The following is a 22,883-nucleotide window of genomic DNA, read 5'->3' as shown; positions in this document are numbered from 1 at the left end:
AATAGAACATACCTTGCTCAGAGGAACCTCATTATGTAAAATATTGCATTGTTTGGTGCACCAAGACCAAAGATCATAAATTTAGTTTGACTAGAATTGAGCTCCAATCCGTGGTCTGCACAGAACACACTGAACCTATTCAGGAGAACCTGAAGGCCCATGGGTGTTTTGGAGATCAAGAGGGAGTCATCAGCAAATAAGAGAATTGGAACTTTTAAATTGTTCAATGAAGGGGCATCATTTTGGCAGTCAGATACGACTTGCACCACCTCATTGATAAACAAGGAAAAAAGAGTGGGTGCCAGGACACAGCCCTGGCGTACCCCCTGCCTGATATTAATACGGTCGGTAAGTTCCCCCTGACTGCCCCATCTTACTCGAGCGTAGGTGTTCTTGTGCAATCTTTGGATTAGGTGCACCAGATTCATCGGGACACCAATTTATTTTTAGGACTTCCCACAGTTTCTCTCTTGGAACGAGATCAAAGGCGGACTTTAGGTCAACAAATGCAACATACAAGTTTTGTTTAGCCAAAGTAACGTATTTCCAGAGTAGCAGGAAGAACCTAAAAACTTTGTCCATAGTACTAATTCTTGGGCGAAAGCCGGCCTGAAGGGGAGATAGGACCTGGTTGGCTTGGACCCAGCCCATAAGCCTGTCTAGGACTTGCTTAGAGAAAATCTTTTGTAGATTGTCAATGAGACTAATTGGGCAGTAGTTTGCGGGCAGTCCCACATCTCCTTTTTTATAGATAGGGATAATTTCTGCCCTGAGCCACGAATCCGGAATAGGGCCACCTGCTGCGATGGCGTTCGATAATGTATTTATATACCACGCCCAAATGACGGGTTCTGACTTAAACAGATCCCCCGGTATCTTATCAGGACCAGGAGCCTTAGCGGATTTCAGAGAACTAATGGCTGCTGTGGTTTCAGCAATTGTGAAAACAATGTCCTCCGTAGATCCTTCAATGAGAGGTCTGCGTTCATCGCCCCAATGGTCCACATGGTCCTGTTGTATGGATGGAGTATAGATCTCAGAGAAATGGGCCACCCATCTTTCAGGCTGGATGTGAAAATTTAAAGTGTCATTACCCCCTCTATACCGGTTGGTCAGCAACCTCCAAAAAGAATCCTCATCTCGATTTTTTTTTTTTTTTTTTTTTTTACTGCCTGAAGCAGCTTCTGCCAGATCTCAAATTCCCAATTTTTCTTTGCTAGATCCAGGGCCTTGGTATAACTAAGTCTGGCGGCCTGTGTGTGCTTATGGAGGGCCAATTTAAGATTGAGCCTCGCGAGGTCACAATCTTGGTTGAACCATTCTCTAGATCGGATGGTATCAGGAGTATACCTAAAAGTGGTTTCTTTATAGAATATTTCTGTAGGATACTTATCAATTCAACATGGATGTTCAAGATTGGAATACTATCAACCTCTTGCTCGTCAAAACCAGAAAACAGCTGTAGAAAGGAAGAGTAAATTTGCTTGATCAGGAATGGATTAGATGTAACTTTTGGCCAGCTGACGCGAGTTTGCCTAAGGTTCAGACAGGGGATCACAATATCACAACTTGGTTTTGGCACACATAGCCAATTGATGAATACAACCCTCAATAGATTGATGAGCACTACACCTGTGTCAACACTTTTAATTCATAAATCGGACCATGTGAGTCTCGGTAGACTACAGCCCTAGTCCATTAAAGAAAATCTTCACCGGGCCATATTCAAAGTCAAGACCATGAAGGTTTATTCAAATTTAAGAGTTAATGCAGAAGACTAAAATATATTAGTCAAATTCAAGTCCGCACCAACAATTCATCAAATAATGCAAATATGAGAGGTAACTACATAAAGTGAAGCTCCAAGCAAGTAAATAACCAGATCCAAAGCATAGTTCAGCAAGAGAACTAGCGCAGATCTGCTCAGTTCTAATGTCAGGTAAAGTGTAAGTATAAATCAACAAGCAGAATGTCATAGAAGCTGCTCAGTTCGAAAGGCAAGAAAAGTCGTAAGTATAAATCATTAAGCAGACTAACATGGATTGTGCTCAGTTCAAAAAGTAAGAAAGGTATGCCACACATACTAAAAAGGACACGTTTTATGGGTTTTAGGCAATGGAAACTATGCTTTTTACATGGTGAAGTCTTAAATCCTAGCGCTATACTAATAAAGTAACTTAAACATGAACCAATAGTAACACAAGAAAATAAGATACATCAAATAGTAACATTTAGGAACACCTACTTCCATTCATAATTATAATAAGAAACATACATGAAATGTTAGTGTTGTTATGTATCTTCACAAACAATAATGAATGCCTCTCTCTCATACACGCCTTGGCAAACGGTCTTGAACATTGCAACATACAAGCACATCCTTTGCACAGCTTCCTTGTAACGAGGTATATTAATACAATTGTATTTTATCAACAGGCAGACACTGTGAAAAGAGATTCTACTTTACTTATTTTCTAACATGGAAAAACACAGAGACATAAATGTGGTAAGGCTTATTGATTGTGAAGTAAAAGTGCTCAATTGTCATGAATGGATGTCAATACAAGTTGGCTGTAGCCTTGTCTCTGACTGAGGACTAATTATGCAAACTTAAACACATTTAAAACTAGCATTCTTATCTGTTACTAAAAATGTGCTGACGCTTGCATCAGACAGTCAACAACTCGTCTGATTACATGCAGATTGCTCCATAGGTAACTGCGGACATCCCAGCATTTACATGTTCACTAAGCTCTAGATGGTTGCTAGAGTCTGTGTATTACATGCATATTGATCATTATTTTTTGTATTGTATTGTAATAGTATTTATATAGTGCTTACTACCCCTTATGAGGCGTCAAAGCGTTTTTCGGCGAGTAGCACGCTACTCCGGAACCCAAGAGGAAGTAGTGGTGGATTAGTATAGGGAAATATGAGTACAGTTTTAGTATTATTATGAGTTAATTTGAGTAGAGGATATGTGAGTTTGTTAGTTGGATTGACTAGATAATGGGGGGATCGAGGAGGGAGGAATCCAGAAGTGTTGATTGGAGTTTATAGTAATAGGATGAAGCTTGGGATGAGTAAAGGAGAGATGGAGAAGGCAAGGGTCTGTGGTAAGGGTTAGGGAGATCATAGTAGCAGAAGGTGTTTTGGATGAGTCAAAGGTGAGATAAATGGGGGAGAATTTAGTAGGGTTGTTTGAGAGATCATGGTAGTAAACTGAGGTTTGGGTGAGCTAGATGTGGACTAGGAGGGAAGATCTTAGGAAGGGTTATTTTGGAGATGAAAGTAGTAGAATGGGTTTGAGATGAGTCAGAGTGGGGATGGAGGATAGATTGATCGAGGCATGACGTATAGTGATAAGTAGACAAAGTAAAGCCTACAGGAGAGTACATGTATATTATTTTTATTTATATAATATATACTCATAATAAATACTTTTTAATCATTATTTTTCTTTTATTTATTCATTATTATTTTTGTATTTAATTTTCTTTATAATTTGAATATTATTTATAGCTTTTATTTATTTTTATTCAATTTTTCTCTAGTACAGTTGGACTAGAGTATTAAATAGATATGTAAATACATAGTAAGGGAATATATGTTCAAGGAATATAATGGGTATAAAAATATGAGATGAAAAGTAGTATTGTATAAACACAAACTTTCAAGATTTGTAATGTTTAAAGTTAATTAATGAGTGTACTTTTCTAACATTTATTTATTGCCTCAATTTTTGAATCGTGAAATGCTTATGATGATAAAACATTTGATCAGTGTGATATAAAAACGAGAAGCAGTGATTCAGAAGTATCTAATATAACAACTTATCTAGGAGCTATGCAATGACCTATGAACATGTTAAGCATAGAATAACATACACATATGTATATATACACACACACACACACACACATATACATACACACATGCATACGCACACATATATACACATACACACACAGATATACACATACACACACAGATATATATATATATATATATATATATAAATATATATATATATATATATATATATATATACACACACACATATATATATATATATATCCGCAAACATATTTAATCGTGAGTAAATATACATTTGTTAAACAGGTTTAAAGAGTATGTGTGTAATTTATTGGCATGACATAGTAGCAATACATATTTCCTAAAGAACTATACATATCTAGAATATACACCTAATCAGATTAAAAATATTTATCAACACAGACATATGCAGTCCATTGCTGTTTGAATATGGTGGTTATGAAGGAAAGAGCCAACTCTTGAGTAGTCTTCTGAAGACAAGATAGTTATCTGTGGATCTTATATTTGGGGGTAATGAATTCCATAGTTTGGCTGCTTGAACGGAGAAGGATATACCACAATCTAGTCTTTTTGTTGTATGGTGGTGTTCTAAGGCGGGGTGCCAATTTTGAGTGGAGGTTTCTTTCTTGAATGTATTTGGTTATTTTGTTTCTGATAAAAAGCAGTCCTGTTCCGTGTATAGCTTTGTGGGTGATACAAAGCAACTTGAAGGTTAATCTTCTGGGAATGGGTAACCTGTATAGTGCTCTCAAGGCAGAGTAGATGTGTGCTTGTGGCTTTACACGTAATAGTAGCCTGGCAGTGGAGTTATGCATACGTTGTAGTTCTTTTCATGATTGATAGAGATGATCCATGGTAGAGGCCATTGGAACAATCCAGTTTGGATAGTACAAGAGAGATAGTAACCTGCACCTTGTGTGGAAATCCGAGGTGGGGAAAGATGTGTTGCAGAGTCTTCAAGGTCATGAAGCTTGTTTGTACTAATTTGTCCACTTTGGGCATTCATCGTTAACTTGGAGTCCATGGTAATTCCAAGGTTTTTAACTTCCTCGGATAATTGAGGAGGTGGTCATAATTTTCCAGTCACCACATATGAGGATTTATGTTTTGGAGGCATTTAATTTGAGATGGCTCAAAGTCAAACACTGATCAACGGCTTTGAGGCAACTGAAGATTTGTGAGTTTTCAATGTCTTTGGGCCATTCCAATTTAAGTATTATTTGTGTTTCATCTGCATAGTTGTAGCATGTGAGTTGAAAATCATTGATCAGTTCTGGTAATATCATCATGTAGATGTTGAAAAGCAAAGGTGAGATGATCGATCCCTGGGGGGCCCCTGCTTTTGTGTGGTATGGTTTGGATGAGAAGGGGGGGGATAGATACTATTACTTCTGTTTTGAAGGTAGGATGTAATCCAGTCGAGAGCAGTCCCTTTTATGCTGGCTTCATGGAGTCTTTGAATTAGGGTGTCCTAGTCAACCATATCAAAGGCAACCCAGAGGTCCAAGAGAAGAAGTGCAGCAACTCCATTGGGGTTGACTGTGGTTTTAAGATCATCCCAGAGTGCTGTGAGTGTCGATTCTGTGCCTCTTCTTGGGGGGGAATCCAGTTTGGTAGTCTGAAAGTATGGAATTGTCTTCAATGAATTATGACATCTGGGCGTATGCTGCTCTTTCTATCAGTTTGCCCAGGAAAGGTCCATTTGTTATTGGTCTATAGTTGTTGGGGTCCTGCGGGTCTATGTTTGTTTTCTTTAATAATGGACGTATGTATGCCTTTTTCAGGTCTTCAGGAAAGGTTCCTGTAGTTAAAGAGTTGTTGATGATTCTTCTTACAGGTGTGGCAGCAGAAGTAGATAAAAGAATTCTTGAAGATGTGTGGTGGACAAAGGTCAGAAGGGCAACCGGCATGCCTGCTTGCTTTGACCGAATCCATAAATTCACCTTGTGATATTTGTTTGAAGGAGTGTAGAGGCTTGTTTGGTTTATTCTTAGAGGAGATTTTAGGAAAGGGGTTGGTACTGATGTTTTTCTTCTGTTTTAAATAGAAGTCTAATGTGTCTGCCTTAGTTGTGTAATGAGTTGCCAGTTTATTTGTGAAACTTTGCATTTTGAATGCCTTCTGTGTAGTACCTTTTTAAAGCTTTTTTGATGGATGATTTATATATTCTGTTAAGTTTGTGTAGCTGCAGTTTGTCTTGAATGTTGTTTGTTTTGAGCCAGGTCCGCTGCAACCTTCTGATTTGTTGCTTTATCTTTTTAAGTTCTGTGTTTCTCCAAGGTGGTGTTTTTCTTTTCTCCTGTTTAGTTTTTCTGAGTGGTATTAGGATATCAAAAGCTTCCTGTAACCACTCAAACTTTTGCAACATAATTAATTGTATCTAGACCTGTGTAGGCTGTTAGTTGTGTTTCTAAGTCATCAAAATTTAGTTTGTTCCATGGTCGATAGGTGCATGCATGTAAGTAGTTGTGGAGTGTGTTGATTTGTGGTGTTATATGTTGGAAAGTTATCAAATGGTGGTTTGACCATGTGATTGGCGTGATGTTATAAACGGTAACTAGTTGAGGCTTAGCAAAAATGACATTTAGGATGTGTCCAGCGATGTGTGTAGGATTGTGTACAATCTGATGTAGGTTCGTCTCTTTTACTGAGATTTATTGCTTGTTTGACTATAATAGCTAGTCCACCTCCTCTCTTGCCTATAAGGTTTTGTGTGATGGTTTGATAGCCCAGAGGAACGACTTCATGCAACACTGGGGCCATGTCATCTCCTAAGCATGATTCTGTTATGAATAGTAAGTCAGGTTGTGTGTCCGTGAGCAGGTCGTAGATGTGGTGCTTGCATTTTGAGAGTGATCGAGCATTTATGAGCTGGCAGTTTAGAAAAAGTGTGTTGGTGGCGGGGTTGTGTTGTTTAGGAGAAGGGTGAGCAGTATATTTTAAGCTTATAGCAGGTGTGTTGTTAGTTGGGATAACTATGTGAGGGCAACAATAGTCCTGTTTTTCAATATAGTGTTCCTCTTCCAGCAGGCTTAGGAGGCATTTTGTTGGGTCTGTGTGTGTCGGTGGTGGACTTGGTGGCTGAGAGAGACTTGAAGAGTGTACTTTTTTTGTAGGGTAGCCTTATTATGTAATAGACAAGGGGATGCGAAGATAAGATTGGCATGTTTATTTTGTTTGCGTCTGTTTAGTGTGGAAGGAGTATGGGTTAGGGATGGTGGAGGAGCATGTGGATCATAATGTAAGGCTCTAAATTGTGCAGTGGATGAGAGGTGGGTGAATGAATGTTGCTGTGTTGGGGTACTTGTGGTAGATGTTTATGAAAAGTGAGAGTGTAGGGGTAAAGATTGGTCAGGATTTGTATTCTTTGTGTAGTCATGAGGGTGGGAGTGAGTGTGACAGAAAGTATAATTAAAGTTTGTGTTTCTTTGATGTGCTGATGTGTGTGGTCGGTATGGTTTTTGTGTAATAGTGGGAGGGGATATTGATGTGGTTTTCTGTGAAGGATTTGTATGTGATTTAGTGCTGGTGAGTGGTATTAGAGTATTACAGGTTATGTTAATGTGTTTTGGAGATGAGTGTATGATGTGTGTAAGAGGGGATGGATGTGTGTTGGCAGTTTGTGTTAGTCGTGATGACTGCAAGAGGTAATATGTGCGTGGATTCGTAGAGGAGGGGTCGTTGCTAGAGGCTTTCTACACCAGTTACAGATTTCTATTCCTAGAGGAGGGATTGATGCTAGAAGCATTCTAGACCAATGAGAGATTTCTATTTGTGGGCGATGGGTCAATGTTAAAAGTTTTCTACACCAATGAGAGATACCACTGTGGATGTCCATGAGTAAAGGAAAACGGGATGCGTTTAAAAAGAAAAATATTCAACTCTCAAGCTTCATTTTTTAAAGGTAGACAGTGGACCGTGGGACCACTGCCTGCTCATAAAAATATTTTTTCAACCATTCTCAAAGTGGAAAGAGTCCCTTGGGGACCCCTTGCCATTTGCAAATGGATTACCACTAACTTTGAGTTGGTGGTAAAGTGTAAATGTTTTGAGACCGCATTTTGGTCGCAAAACATTCATACCATTCCGATTGGTATTAGGAAGGGATGCCCTAAATGCGCCCCTTCCAAATACCAAATCATAAAACCCAAATTGTGATATGGTAACAAGTTAATCGGGATTTGGGCTTTGTACATCCCAAAAAGCATTTTTGCCATTGCAAACAGCCCGATTCTGCAAAGGGGCCATTTGCGACCTCAGAAATGCTTTGTACATTTAGCCCCTGGTCTTTCTCTTCTTCACTAGTTGGCGGAGGGTCTCCCCATTTACTTTATCAGTTTTCCACACTGATGAAGGAATTTGTGGCTTCCGCTTGCTTCCATTTCCTTTGAGATCAGTATTGTTTTTCCACCTCCCACCTGTTAAGTGATTTCTATGGTTTGGAGTTTAAGTGTATGGAAAGGGAGAGATAGATTGACTATGCGTTGAAATTGCTGAAGTTTGCTTGGTAACTGCAGGCTAGTATCATAAAGACAAATTCCCTTGCCAAAGGATTTGTGCCCACAATCATATCATATTTATAGCGCAACCCTAGTAGTAAATAGGTTCCCCTCATTTAGTTCACCAGGATTTTTTTGCTTTTGACTACCCAGTTTTTGGTTTATTTCTTTGAGTGAGTCTCAATATATGAGCCTCACTCATAGTAAATTTGCAGTAATTGGACTTAGCCTGATAACTACCAGTGTCCACATTTTGAGATAATGCTGCTGCAGTGTAGGTAGCGTAAGAAGCGCTGGGCTGCTTATACATGAACCCTTGTGCAAATGTTTTGTGCGCACCTATATGGGCTGCACGTGTGAGAGTATCATCAGGTGCAGACCAGTATCTGCACACAGGTGATCTGTCTCAGAAGCATTATGGCAATGATTGATGCTGAACTGGAGTAGGCCTTTTAATATTAGTGCGCTTTCGTATGTAGGTCAGCAGTACTTATTGGAAAATCTGTAGTCCTTTCATTGTATTATCACAGCTATTGGTGAAATCAGCCCCAAAATATAGTTTTGCTTAATGTAGGCCTACAGGGTCCAGTATAGTATTAAATTGAGGTAGAACATGAAGGCAGAGTTTGAATTTACAGTTCCCAACACACCAAATTCACATCTTATTGGACTTCAGGATTTATAATTTTTATCTAATAATCAGAGCCCAGGCCTTTGCCTCCTCTCCACGGGGCCAGCTTAAATACTTTGCTTCCAAGGTTTTGGAACAGAGGCATCAAATGCCTCCCCACACAAAAAGAGGAAGTGATTGACCCAATTCCTGGGAGAGGAAAGTGATAGGGAAGAAATCTGCATCTGATAGTTGGATTGTCACACTGCACCTAGTCTACCACAGCCCACTAGAACAGAGGAGGGGGAGGGGGGCTGGACCTTTGGAGCAAACACAGTAGTGACTCGCCTTTAAAGTTTTAGTGGGAAGTGGACCGGCAGTGATGGCAGCTGTAGGGAGAGCTGAGGCTTTTAGAGGATCTCTTTCTAGAGAAAACTTGAAGTCCCCATGTTGGATTGTTCCAGAATGTTGTGCAGGAGGGTTGGGAAAGAGGTGATAAGGTGACATGGCATCGTAGGATTGGCCACGGGGACTTGGCATCTAGAACTTTACACACCCACTTAAAAACCCCTGCACAAAGAAGAGACAGTTGAGAAGATCATCTGCCTGTGATGCAGCAACGGGGGAAAGGTTGCCCATCTGAAAGGGGAAGCCACCTGATGCCCTGCAGGTATAGACTAAAGTCTTTGACTTCAGCTGACCCCAGGTCTAGGATGAGTATCTTCAGTTCCAGTGATGTTCACACCTTTATGCGCCCTAAGAACCAGTTGGAGGAAAGACCTAGACTCCACTGGCTCCACAGAGGTACTCTGCAAGATAACTGGGAGGCTGTAAAGCCTGGGGACTGCAGCAAGGAGGATGCTATTCTAGCTGGTTGTGAAGGGCTGTGTAAGATGCCTCACCAGCTGAAGAGGCGCACCAGGAGCCAGGTAGAGGAGATGGTTGGCACACAGAGACAGAAAAATCTGGTTCCTTGCAGAACTCACCCTTTAGAGGCCAGGAGGCCTGATCAGAATGCTCTTGGTGGCTAGAGTTTGCCACTAGGAGCAAAACCAACTAAAATAGGAAAAATCGGCTCATTGGGACCAGAGTTATGCTACTGCAAAGATTTTCCCTTTTTTAAACAAGAGAAAACAAGCAGCAGAGAGCTTAGAACTCCGCCTGATCACCCTCTTCAAAATCTCTGGGTAGACGCGGGCCCATGGGTCAGTACAATGTAATTTTATTCATCATAAGAAAAGGGGGGTGCATGACCTACTACCAGACACACACACACACACGTCCCACCCCCAGCCACTTTTGGACCCTAGGATCCCATCTGCCAGAACCAATGCCATGATCAGTGTCTAGAGGACCCCATCCCCTAGGACACAGATAAAAACCAGGCTGCTGCCTTGAGTGGCATTGAGCTATCAATCTAGCGCTTCCAGGATGTGCAGCAACCCCAGGAATTTTTTTAGAAAACGGGCCCTATATCTCGTGGGCCCTACAGAACATGACCCCAGGAGAAGTTAATCACTATTTCAAGTACACCCAGGAGCGGAAGATTTTCCTCTCCGACTCTGAAGTGTGGAGTTCCCCTTGTAGTTGGTCCTATGGTTGCTTTCTGCAGCCTGAAGATGGTGTGTGTTTATAGTTGCTTTGATTGCAATTCTTTATTTGAAATACTTGATTGCCAATCATAATGATGTGTCCTGCAGTGCCTGGGTTTATAATGAATACATGTGAATCTGTTTATTGTCCCCATTGGTTTTAATGGTGATATCATGGTTTGTCATATGGTGTGGCTGACTTTATTAATGTGTGTGACTCCATGACAAAGCTAGTAGGCCTTCTTATATATAATGACAACCCCTTATGGTGTGCTGTTACATCTGGTGTAGGTGAGGTGTATTGTGATTGTGGTATTCAGAACCCATTACAAGTGAAATTTGGTAGGTGCCACCAAACGCATTTCCATCTACCTGATTTATATATGTCACTTAATTCTTAGTATTTAATTTTTGTGTGTGTGTGTTTGTGTGCGTTTGTTAAAAGTAAATTTTTTTAAAAAAGAAGAGGCACTGATCCAAAAATTATTTGAGTGCTGTTGTTGTAAGCGAGCGAATTGAGATTACTAGTCCACACCACCTGCCCTGAGTAGGCCTGCTCTTCTTCGCTACCTTGAGAGAGTCAGGTGCTACAATGGGGTGCTTGGGTGCCAGTAAAAAGACGATTGTGGATGTATTTCTTGTGCAGGACCCACATCATTCACAACTAATAACCTTATTACCTGTAAACCTATAAGCCTACAAACCTGTAGTATTTAGTGTAGATAAGCAGGCCTGGTTTGGCTGAGATGCACTTCCTGCTCCTTCTGCATTGTATTCATGAATAGTGCAATTAAGCTAAACAGTTAACAAGTATGGGTAACATTGTTTTCTCTGTGCCTACTTTATTTACCAACGTCCTGTACCCTGATAAAAAGATGCTTGTTTGATGCCCTGAGTGAAAAGGCCATTACCTGTTTTTTTCCATAGGGTGTGTAGCAGGACAACGGTGCTGAAAACAAGATCTCAGACATGGGGCAGATCGAATCGGAACAAGAGAGTCCAGAACAAGTATGTATCCTATGGACTTTGGGCATATGGTGCTCAAATTCAGTCTGATCTTGGGATGCCATGGCAAGTATGCATGCAATGCACAGCTGTAAGGCTTTGAGAACATTTATGCCTGGAGGGTGGTGGGGATGCATAGTCCGAATCTTATCTAAGTGATGGCAGGGCAGGTTTGTATGCATTGAGTCTCTGTAAGGAATGGGAAAGGCTGGTGGTATCAGTGGTATATATGATCTTAATCAAACTAAGATGCGCCAGAGTAGGAGTATATGCCATGAACCACTGTAAGAGATTCAAGGCAGGGAGAAGGTGTTAATCCTTCAGTCTGTGAAAGAGGCAGCGATGTTCCGTAATCATGGGGGTGATCCCAGTCATGTAAAAGGAGATGAGCAAAATTCGGGCAGTTGGCCTTAGAGGGAGCTACAAAATCCTTTAGATCAGCCCTATCCAAAGTAAATCTGGAAGGGTCAGAATTGTGCCAGAATTTCAGGAGAGCCACATAACATTGATTTACATATAATAGATGTAGGTGGATGTTATTTCCATAAAGGCAATTATCTGTAGACATACATTCCTCCTGGGTGTCATGCTGCTATAATCCAAAATTTTGATTTGTAATATGGCTTTCAGGTGTCCTGTCCTGTTGGCTACCTAGAATGCAGAAGGGTGCAGAAGTAGTGGAACCATTCTTGTTATACACCGAGTTTTTTCAACAAGAAATATTTACTTACGATATACGTTGAAGAGCAGTCTAGTAGAGGTTGAGAAACCCAATTTAAATTAATATCTAAAAAGAATACATACAGCTTGTTAGAATTACCCCATTACATGTGGTAAACATTAGCAAGTGCTCTCCTTGTAAAACAAGATGTATCATTTCTCTTTCATTTAAGCAAGATCCAGCATTTTGTGGTCTCAAAGAAAGAGTGGTCCAATTGTATAGTGGAAATGGGCCCCAAGAGCCGGTTTTCATCAGCATATCTCTCTGATGAAGCTTGTGGGAATGCAGCGCGGGGGCCTTATGGAGTTAAGTGTTATGTGGGTCTGGGAAGAGCATTTTTGTGAGGATGATGCCTCAAGGAACCTCAAAGAAAGTTTCACGTGTTTGCTGTTCTGCTTTCAGAATCTCTTCTTTTTGCATTTTTGCATGTTGGTCTTGTATGGCTAATTTTCCCAATTTCTCAATGTGTTTTGCGGGTGCAAAGATTGCACCTATGAGTGGTAAATGTCTTTGGGTGTCTCAACAGCATTCTGTAGAATGTGTTACTTACTAGGAAAAAATGTGAGTGTACTTACACATTTTTAGGTCGTAGCCTACGAGACAGCGCAGTTGTCTGGTTTGCTAAAGACTTCTTGGGGACTTTCAGAAAGCTGACCTAGGAATGCATTCTTCCAGTTGATTGCCATTGGCTTTGTGGTTTTTTAACTCACAATTTCTGGATTTGTATTTGCTGGCTTTCTTTGATTTAGGCTCTCTAGGTTCAGTTCATCCCTCTTGTTGCCTAAACCGTGTTTACTGTATTCTCCCTCAAACTCCCTTTCTGTAAACAGGCCTTTAAATCTTGTTCTCATCTTGTCACATTTGCTGTGCATTCAAAGACTGAAGTCAAATGTCAGGCGCTGTCCTCTGAGGGTGCTTGTTTACTTTACTTTCCTTTCTCTGACTTCAAGTGAGAGGAATTATGTGAAAATCTTGCTGGATACTGGGGATAGGAAAGCTTTTTTTTAGCACATGACAACATTTAAGTGAACAGTGTATTTCCAAATATATCAGAATTAGGAACACAATTGAAACACATTTTTTGTTATTTCTGAAGTGTGTTGGAAACAAATACTTTAAATAATGAAAACAAATCATTACGCTAAGTGATACAATTTCCACACATTTTCGTTTGGGCACTGTATAGTTTTATTAGTCAGACTGTATGTTTGTACAAATGTAATGGGCATTTCAGTTGAAAATGTGTTGTCTGTAATGTCAGTGTGCTACCATATCATACATACTCAGCTCTATGCCAATCCACACTTCTCTGCATCACTCCACTCCACACCACTGCACTCTACTCTGCACCACTCTACGTTACACCACTCCACCTCACAGCACTCTCCACTACACTGTATGCCACTTCATGCTATGCATTTACTCTACCCTTTACCACTCTACTCTATGCCAGTGCACTCTTCTCCACAATACTCTACACCACTGCACTCTTCGCCATTTCACTCTACATCTTTCCAGTAGGTCACACCAGTCTACTCTGCGTAACCACACTCTACACAATCTACTCTATGCGCCCTGCAACACTGCACTCTGCCACTGCACCCTATGCCAGTACACTCTTTGCCATTGCACTTTACTCTGTAATACTTAATTCTATGCCCCTGCACTTTACCCCAGTCCACTGTACGCCACTCTAATCTACTGTGCACCACTGCACTGTATGCCAATGCACTCTACATCTTTTTACTCTACGCCGTTACACTCCATGCCACTCTACACAACTGCACTCTATCCTGCACCACTCAACTCTACGCCACTTAATTGTGCTCTGAAACAATCTGCTCTGTGCTAGTGCACTCTACGATACTCTACTCCACTCTGCACCACTCCACTCTGCTCCACTCTACTCTTTACCACTGTACTTTACGCTGATGCACTCTACATAACTGCACTCTGTCACTGCACTCAACTCTGCTTCACTGAACTCTACGCCACTGCTCTACGCCGCTCTACACCACTTCACTCTACTCTGCAACATTACACTCTCCATCACTGAACTCTACAGCAATCTACTTTGCACTACTACACTCTACTCCACTCTGCGCCACTGCGCTCCATGTCACTGCACTCTATGGCTATACTCTACTTTGCACCACTCTATGCTACTCTACTCTGTACCACTCTATGCCACTTCACTCTATACCACTGCTCTCTGCATCACTCATCTCTACGTCACTCCACTGTGCGCTGCTCTACTCTGTGCCACTGCAGTCTGCACCACTGCACTCTACTATTCACCACTCTCATCTACGGCACTGCATTCTACACGCTGCATTGTGTACCGCTAAATTCAACGCCACTGCTCTCAGTGCCACTGCGTTCTATGCCACTGAACTCTGCAACACTCTACGCCAATGCACTCTTCACCAATCTACTCTACGCCACTCTACGCAACTCCACACTATGCCGCTCCAATACATGTCACATTCTGCTACGCCACTCTACAGCACTCTACTCCACTGTTTACCATTCCACTTTGCGACACTCCACATGACTCTCCTTTATGCCACTAACGTTTAGCCTTGCTGAACAGCAGCCACACTGGTGTACAACATGGCTGAAGCACATTGGCACAGCCGATAGCTATTTCAAAGGCGAGACCTATTGGCTTTGCTTTCTTTTTCTTGTCTTTTTCATGAAAGTTTTTTTTTAAAATTATTGATGACAGTGAAATCCTGACAGTCAGCAATTCAACGAAATCAGACTTTGTTGCCTATAGCTTGAGTGCTCTATGGAAGTATATCGCTGCACTAATTCTGTATGTCAATAGAATACTAAATGATAGTGAAACTAGGTATGGTCAAGGGATAATGTTTGAGACTGTGTTAAGTGGAGACATTGGGTTTTAACCTAGTTTCCCCGTTTGACCAAAATGTTTGTGAATACTGGGCAAACTGTTTATTTTCCAGTGCCTCAGTACCCCTAGCTGTCAAAATTCAAATTGTTCAGAAACAGACTTAACAGCGGTATCAAAGCCACTGCTACTTATTAAAACATTGGACCGCAAAGTTGAACATGTAGCTTCAAGAACTGTGACAATATATGGGGTTGCACTTTGTAGGTCCACTCACTCATCTTTCCCTGCAGTGTCCGTAAAATTCACCTCCCAGTATCATCCCTACCAGGTATGAAATCTGAGGTTTTTCCGTATGGTGAAAATAGATTTCATGGATTGAAAAAGTAAAATTGGGCCTGGTCCATATAGGTGAAGGTGCAAGTATTTTGGTAAGCTGTAATGTGTGAGTTTTGATCACTGACTCCATGTTGCACTTAGCCTAGCAGCACACCGTCACATTAGTGATGACAAGCTTAATTTTGCCTATTGACTTTATTTTAACATTAGCCACCGCCACATTAAAAGCTACAAGTAGTTGTTCACGTTGTACACTGTGCTCATGTTTTTATTTTTCCTGTTCTTTCCTACCAAGGGCTTAGGCTGATAAGAATGTACTGAGACGGCAGGGAATGGTCTTGTTTTGAAGTGGCACCTTGGGATTGTGGCCAAGTCCCGACGTGTTATTTTCAATGCTGGCCTAAACCAATCATATTTTTTTGAATAATAAACTTCTGCATTGAGAGGGAGGTTCTAGAATATTAGTCTCTTGTTTGTTCAAAGTGTAAGAGGCCGAAACCAGATGGACCGGGGACTGAGAGTGATTCAAACCTCAGATATGCCCAGGACGCTGGGGGGTGTCATACTTCCCGTGAGGATAATTGATCTCTCTCTCCTCGATCGATTCAGGGATCTGACGATCTGATGCTGAATAGGAGGGAGATGAAGCAGTTGTGCTCTAGCCTCATGGTGATGCTTATTTTTTCATTCATTATTTGCTTTGCATTATATTATAATAGATACATATATTTGCTGTGTATATTGCAGTGGAGGATCATTTGTACTTGTTTTCATTTTATTGCTGTGACCATTTTTAAACATGCGCTTTCAGCATGCCAATGTCTTTTTAGAAACCTTGCGTAGTGAAATAATAAATGTCTTCTTTGGACTAAGAAGTGCATTCCAGAGTTTTTTGTCAGTGCAAGAGTGTTTCAGCTCAGTCATTAGTGAAGCAAAACATAAGCACAGCCGGGGTTCATTTGGTAGGCATTTGTGATCAGTAAGGGGCGATGTAAACACTGATGGCCAGTGTGGTGGCGACAACTTGGTAGAATTTGAGGAGATGTGTAGTATCACTTGGTGGACAGCAGGGTGTTAAACTTGGTAGGCAACTGAGGACATTATCTGGTGGCTGCTTACACATCAGGCAACTGTGTGGGGAATTTTATTAAGCATTGGCAGTGTTTGGTGAGTTTTGGCAGGCACTGCTGGGCAATGTGTTAGGCATTCATTGATGTCAGTTTCTATCACCTGCCATCTTTTATGAGCAGTGAGTAAACTTGCAAGACACAACGGTGTGCAGATGCTCTTTAAAACTCAGGTGAGATGATTTTCTCCACTGCCTACGGAACGCTAACTTCCCATTTTCTTTCCTAACTGTAGGACGTTGCATTAGCAGCTGTGTTACCTAGTATCAAGTCACTGTTTGAAGACCAGCAGCAGACCAGTATGGTGAGTGTTGATATCTTGGCGGCTAACCATAAAGGTTATATAGGATGTAAAGAGGATAAGGTGACCATGCAAGGACCTTGGCTGCAGGACAATATAGGGAGTGTGTTTCTATGATTGGAGAGGTAGGATGAAGAAGGATGAGTAATGAAACAGATAACCTTTAGTAACAATGTAAGGAAAACTAGAGTGAGAAGGGAGAACAGGCGTTTGACGAAGAAGAGGCTTTGGAGTAGGAGCTACGGGTGAGAAAGCCCAGTAGAGCAGGGTCTATGAAATGAGATTGAGGAGATCTGAGCTTTAGAAACATGTGTCCTGCAATCAGGAGACACAGTTAAGAATAACTTTAAGAATAGGCCAAAGGTTGAGAAATCTGATGAATAGCAAGAGTGGTGTGGCAGAAACTGATACAGAATTTGTGGGAACATCAGGAGTGGGAAAGAGACAGAAGTTCCTGTCATGTACCTTAGAGAGAGCGAGAGAGAGGAAGAGCTGGAACTTAAGACCGAGGGAGAAGAGAGCACATTCTCCCAACAGGATTAGTCAGCATGTGGAGGCACACGTTGGAACATGATTTAGGTAGAGAAGCAGAAAGGTGGGTTTCAAGGATAGGTGCTGAGAGCAGAATAGTGAGATAGCAGCAAAGAGGGTTGGAATTGGTCTTTTAGGTGGAAAATGGCCAATACACAGGAGCTGTGGTGAGGAAGGCTAGACAATGGAACAGGCATGGGAGTTTCCTATGTGCATATAGTGCATTGATAGGGCACAAATAAGCTGGTGTGTAGAGAGCAAGAGACCAGAGAGGCATCTTACACCAGGTGTGGAGAACGAAGAGACCAGAAGCTGTAGGATGAGAGATGGAGCTCTGGAGAGAGAGAGAGAGAGAAAGTGAGTTACAGAGGCCTCTCAGCAGATTGTATATGGAAAAGGACACTGGAAACGTTAATGATGAACATGACGATGAATGTTCAGCGACAGATACAGCAGCAGTACCAAAGATCAACAATTGAACATGATGAATAGATACATACTTTGGTGCCTTCTACTTTGGTGAGTGAAAGACATAATTCTTGAACAGACACAAAGACTGAGGTCTACTGTTAGTCAGTGATAATGGCTATGAACAGGCATAGACACTGGTATCTGCTTGTGGTGACATACAAAAATTATAACATTCACTGGTAGTTAAAAATTGCTAGCTAGAATTTCAACAAAAATGGTGTCTACTGCTTGAGATGGCAAACATGCAGAAACTGCTGTTCTCTGGTGCAGAAAGATCCAGTACAGAACAGGCATACAAACGCTGTGATGAAGGCTAGATAACTAGGACAGATGCAGATAGCTGTGTACACTGCTGGTGGATTCGTAAATCTACAATCGAATAGGAACTATAGGGACAAGGAATGGTGGTTTTGGAAGATGAGTTTCTTATTGACCTGGTAGGGTTTGTTGGTCAAGGCTGGGAGACTTTTTTGTTGTGAGAACAACTTGAGGTGCATATCTTTATGTAGTTTCCTTTTCGTATAACCACTGCATTGCAGCATGCATATCCACTTTTCCAAATTGTGTCTGCAAATCTCGTTCTCTCATTCCAGATGCTGGGGATCTTGCTTGGAGTAGGAATCTTGGTAGTTCTCGTAGCAGCATTAATCCTAGTGGCAGTTAGACGGTTGCGTCTCACAAGTAAGTCTTAGCTATTCACCTGTTAGTACTTCTCTTCTTGTTGTACAGCAGCACCCATAAATGGTAAAGAAGCTTGTGCAGAATGGATAGAAATCTCTAATTTCCGCCCTGGAGCTACAAGTGTGTCAGGAGGGTTGTTTTTTATTTAGATGTTGGCTATTTTGAGAGTTGGAAGATGTGCAAAATAAATGTACAATATTCAATTTCAGGTGTGTTTTCCAATGTTAACTAAGCACAAAGGTTTCACAGATTTGTGATTATGGGATGGTTTTCAGCTAATGTTCTTACCCACAGCTTCCTGCCTTGGCCTTACTCCCCATCGTCTTCCCCTGCCCAACCCCGCCACTCCTCCAACTACACACACATACAGGACAGCTTTTTTTCCTGTCATAGCTCACGGTTTATATTCTGCTGTGATCTGTTTTGTGGGTTTTAGTATTGATGGTATCTTACATTACTGTTCTTGCTTTCTCTGTTGTCTTTGCTCGTAGAAGTGCAGCCCCAAGATGCACCAAAATACAGATTCCGGAAACGTGACAAAGTACTGTTCTATGGCCGAAAGATCATGAGAAAGGTATCATGGAAGTGGAAGAAGGTTGCAGTTTTTATTTCTAGTGCCAAACTGAGTATGCCACCTTGCTAACGTGTGTCCTATCCTATTCTTAGTTAGCAGACCTGTCATGTGTAGGAGAAGTAGATATGTGCCCAAAATACTGATCTAGTTCTGTTATAAATGACTGTTGTGTGTAAAAGTCTCTCACATGTCTCCATCCACATTCCAGTATTTTGTTGGTGGTCAGATTCTGCTATGGGATTGGCTCTCTGTGTCCGTCTAAGTGTCAGTTTCCACTTTCACCCAGTGCTTTCCCTTTTTCCTGATGGGAGATTAAAAATGAGTTAACTGTTGGCCTGAGTAGTTCTAACCAACTGGTAGACATTCATAGCGAGCCCCATCTCTGAAACCACCGGGTTGTTTTGCAAGCCTCCTTTTGCCTAATAAATGTGTGTTCCTAAAACCCAGCAGGGCTGCTTGGTGGTGGTGGTTTGTTATCTTTCATCACTTGGCACTAATAGGTTGGACTAATAATGCTGCCTCTGTTTTAGGATTAAAAGCCTTTATTATCTTATGATTGTTTATGTACGACCATTGGGCTGGGAAAAAGTGTTTTGTTCCCCGATATGGTGCAGGTGATCTGAGGGCTTGTAAATCAGAAATCCGTGGCACAAGTGTGTTTTAACACATTGCATGTAAAGGATATAGTGATGTGGTGAACTTATACAGCTTATATGTTTAAAGCAGAGAAGAAACCTGAGACCAAATATGTGTGCTGGGCATCTTTTACATAAAAGACTGCTTCGCTGTCAATCTCTCAGTTGCTCTTTTAGGTTGCCTCAGTAGTGGACTGTAGTGCTTTTCCTCTTATCTTTTCTGGTATGGCTAGCATAGTTCCCTCCTGGATTTGGTGTCTGCATTGCACACACATACACCATAGCCAAGTCATCCTCTGCTGATCATCAGCAAGACACTGGTTGCTTTAGACTATGCTTGATGCAGTTTTGAAGGCAAGCGTGTCTGACTGGCAAAGTTGCTGAGCGTTCTGCCAATTCTCTCTTCATAACTGTTCCTGAGACAAGAAGTTACCTTGATGATACATCATCATGCTCTGTTAACCTCTGAACAAGGGGCACACCCAAGGTAAGTGCACATTCACAGTCCTTCTATACATTGTTTGATGGCATGTGTGGCTGTAGATACACATTTCCTGCCATCCTGTGTTGTGTCCGGAGTGGTGCAAGTTGTTTTTCCGAGTCATGGGATCGAGTGACTCCTCCTCTCTGATATATCCCACATGGGCATCGACTCCTTTGTTAGATTGTTTTCTCTCCGCTGTTTGGTTCGGACGTGTGTCTCTGTCCGTCTTTCGACTTGCTCCGATTCTCTCTCACACTTTACCTATTTCAACGGTATTGTTCTCGCTTGCGCTTCTTCCATTATAGTGCCATTCTCAGTTCGTCAGGTTGGGCACCGACCTCTCTCGCTTAGGGGCGCCAACACCCAACTCGGGCCTACCTTCCACACTGCACTGAAGTAAATGATACCCTGACGGAGCGGACTCCATTCTGCTTTTGCCCTCTTTGACGCAAAGGTGGCCGTGGGCTAAAAAAGCTCCATTCTTGTTGGTTAATAATCCCTCGATATCTGTTCATTATCCTGCCTGTGCTTGCTACCTTGAAGGGGTAGATCATACCCTGACTCCCACTGACTGCTACAAGGGCGACTGAGACATGGTGGAGCAGCGCTGAGTGATGATATCAGCATTGGCCCTCCCGAGTGGCGACAGAAAACATGGGGGACGGCACTTGGGAATACTGGTGAGGCCGCCGGCGAAACATGAGACCAGCCACAACCCTCCTCCCTTTGAGGCTGTGGGACACAGAGTCCATGCAGAAGGTGTGCCCTAGTGATTGGCCCCAGGTGAGAGGAGCAGCAAATGACACCCGGGGTGGCTGAGCTGTGCGGGCTGGGGCGGCCTGATGACACTGCGAGGAAGGCCACATACTGGCACTGGAGCGTGATGTGGTCCGGCCGGAGTGAGGTTGGCAGGTTGCAAGGAGAGGTGAAGCCTCTCCCCCGCGATCTGCTGTTACCTACCTGCCGGTGCACACGAGCAGATGGAATGTGGTATTTCATCTTGCCTGTATAGGCCCCAGTGATTGTGGCGGCTGCAGCCTGGGGGAATGCCTTCTCCGGTAGGGGCCTGGCGTGACTGACTGCTTGGCATGCATGGAGAGTGGAACATTAGAGGAGGGCAGTGACGATCACCTAACGGCATTGGTGTTCACTGGTGACAGAGACCCCCTCTCCTCTCCCCCACTCACCTCTCATCCACTGTTTGGAGCCACATACCAGAGGAAAGAGCAACCTCTGGGGGGACACCTCTATAAACTGTACTGGGGGTTCACTGGGCCTTGCATAGGGGTCATACATGGGGGGGCATTCCCAGGGTAATTTCTACTGCCCCTGGGGAGTGACAACAACTGGATGCCAGCAGTGGCAGGCAGCTGCTCCTATTGGTAATTCTTAAAACACAGACAGAGGCTCCTTCACTGGAAGGTTTTGTTGCGGTATAAAAAAGTGATAACTGCAAGATCGGGACATGATAAAGGGCCGAATACAGAAATCAGCGCAACTCAACACTCTTGATAAATATACGGTGAGGATGTCTGCCCAGGGTAGACAGAATCAGGGAGTAGAGAGCGAAGACACTGGTGAGGAACACTAACTGTAGGGTGAACCCTCCCTGCGCTCCATAATGGCAAGCGTTCAGGAACTACGGGGTTCTATAACGCCTATAGAGACAAAAATTGGTGCTGCAACAGTGGACGTCAGTCTCTTTAGGGCTGACTTCAATAACATTTCAGAAAATGTGCCCATGGCTGAGACAAACATTAATGGGATATTGTCCACAACAAAACGTCTGAAAAGTCAGGTGCAGCCCTTAACCAAACAAAGTGAAGTCATGGCAGCCAAGCTGGAGGACCAAGCAGGTATGGCCAGGAGAAACAATATAACTGTGGTGGGGGCACCAGAGGGAGGAGAAGCCCTAAGCATGAATCTGTTCATGGAGAATTTTATCCTTAACAAGCTCAAACCAAAGAGACTCCAATTTTTTTCTCAGTTGAGAGGACACGCAGGGTAATGGGCCCATTTCCAATGCTGGGGTCCTCCTGCACACAATCATCACGATTATCAAAAATTATAGGGATCGTGATTCTATCTTGCAAGCAGCAAGGTCCCATGGTGATCTACACGTGGACAACGCAGTGATTCTTTTCTTCCTGTACTCACCTTACAGGTGCAGCGCCAGCGGAAAAACTTTACTAAAAGCAAAAAAAGCACTGAGGGCCAAGGAGGTCAAATATGTGATGTTGTTCTCCGCCACATGAAGAGTTCTTACTAATGGCAAAACATGGCATTTTTGCACACCTGAAGAGGCATGGGACTGGATAGAGGGCTGGAAAGTGATGGGTGGGAGACCAACTGGAGAGCGGAGAGCATTTAGACCTGCAGGAACTGTGGAAGGAACTCCACCACATCGAATGGGAAATAGTGGCCACAGCCGTCCTCGTCGGACACGTGAGCAGAGTGTGTGGAGACCTTCACCAGATGGTCTCTTGACTTTGATCTAAAGTAACTATTATGGGTACAGTCATGTGATAGTAATGCTGGGGAACTGCATTTTGACGGGCAGACAGGCAGCAGTTGCCTACCCTTAATACAAGATGTTACTTTTTGGGCGATCTGGAAGTTGGG

General features: G+C 42.4%; 1 protein-coding gene across 6 annotated transcripts in view; it reads left to right on the top strand.

Annotated features, from left to right (window-relative positions):
• Window positions 1–22,883, top strand: part of PNPLA6 (patatin like phospholipase domain containing 6) — a 324,399-nt gene that overhangs the window by 56,162 nt on the left and 245,354 nt on the right. For 4 of the 6 annotated variants that reach the window (XM_069231657.1, XM_069231655.1, XM_069231656.1 and 1 more), the window contains exons 2-5: window positions 11,466–11,546; window positions 16,820–16,888; window positions 18,481–18,568; window positions 19,060–19,142. In XM_069231657.1, coding sequence (XP_069087758.1) covers window positions 11,508–11,546; window positions 16,820–16,888; window positions 18,481–18,568; window positions 19,060–19,142 — 279 coding nt within the window. In that variant the 5' untranslated portion in view covers window positions 11,466–11,507. Of the gene's footprint in view, window positions 1–2,436; window positions 2,507–11,465; window positions 11,547–16,819; window positions 16,889–18,480; window positions 18,569–19,059; window positions 19,143–22,883 lie in introns of all 6 variants that reach the window. The other 2 variants (XM_069231658.1, XM_069231659.1) reach the window with 1 other exon arrangement.

Source organism: Pleurodeles waltl, chromosome 4_2, assembly GCF_031143425.1.
Source record: "Pleurodeles waltl isolate 20211129_DDA chromosome 4_2, aPleWal1.hap1.20221129, whole genome shotgun sequence".
NCBI classification, from domain to species: domain Eukaryota; kingdom Metazoa; phylum Chordata; class Amphibia; order Caudata; family Salamandridae; genus Pleurodeles; species Pleurodeles waltl.
Note: the sequence above shows the minus strand (reverse complement) of the source record. Positions and strands in the feature narration are given on the sequence as shown.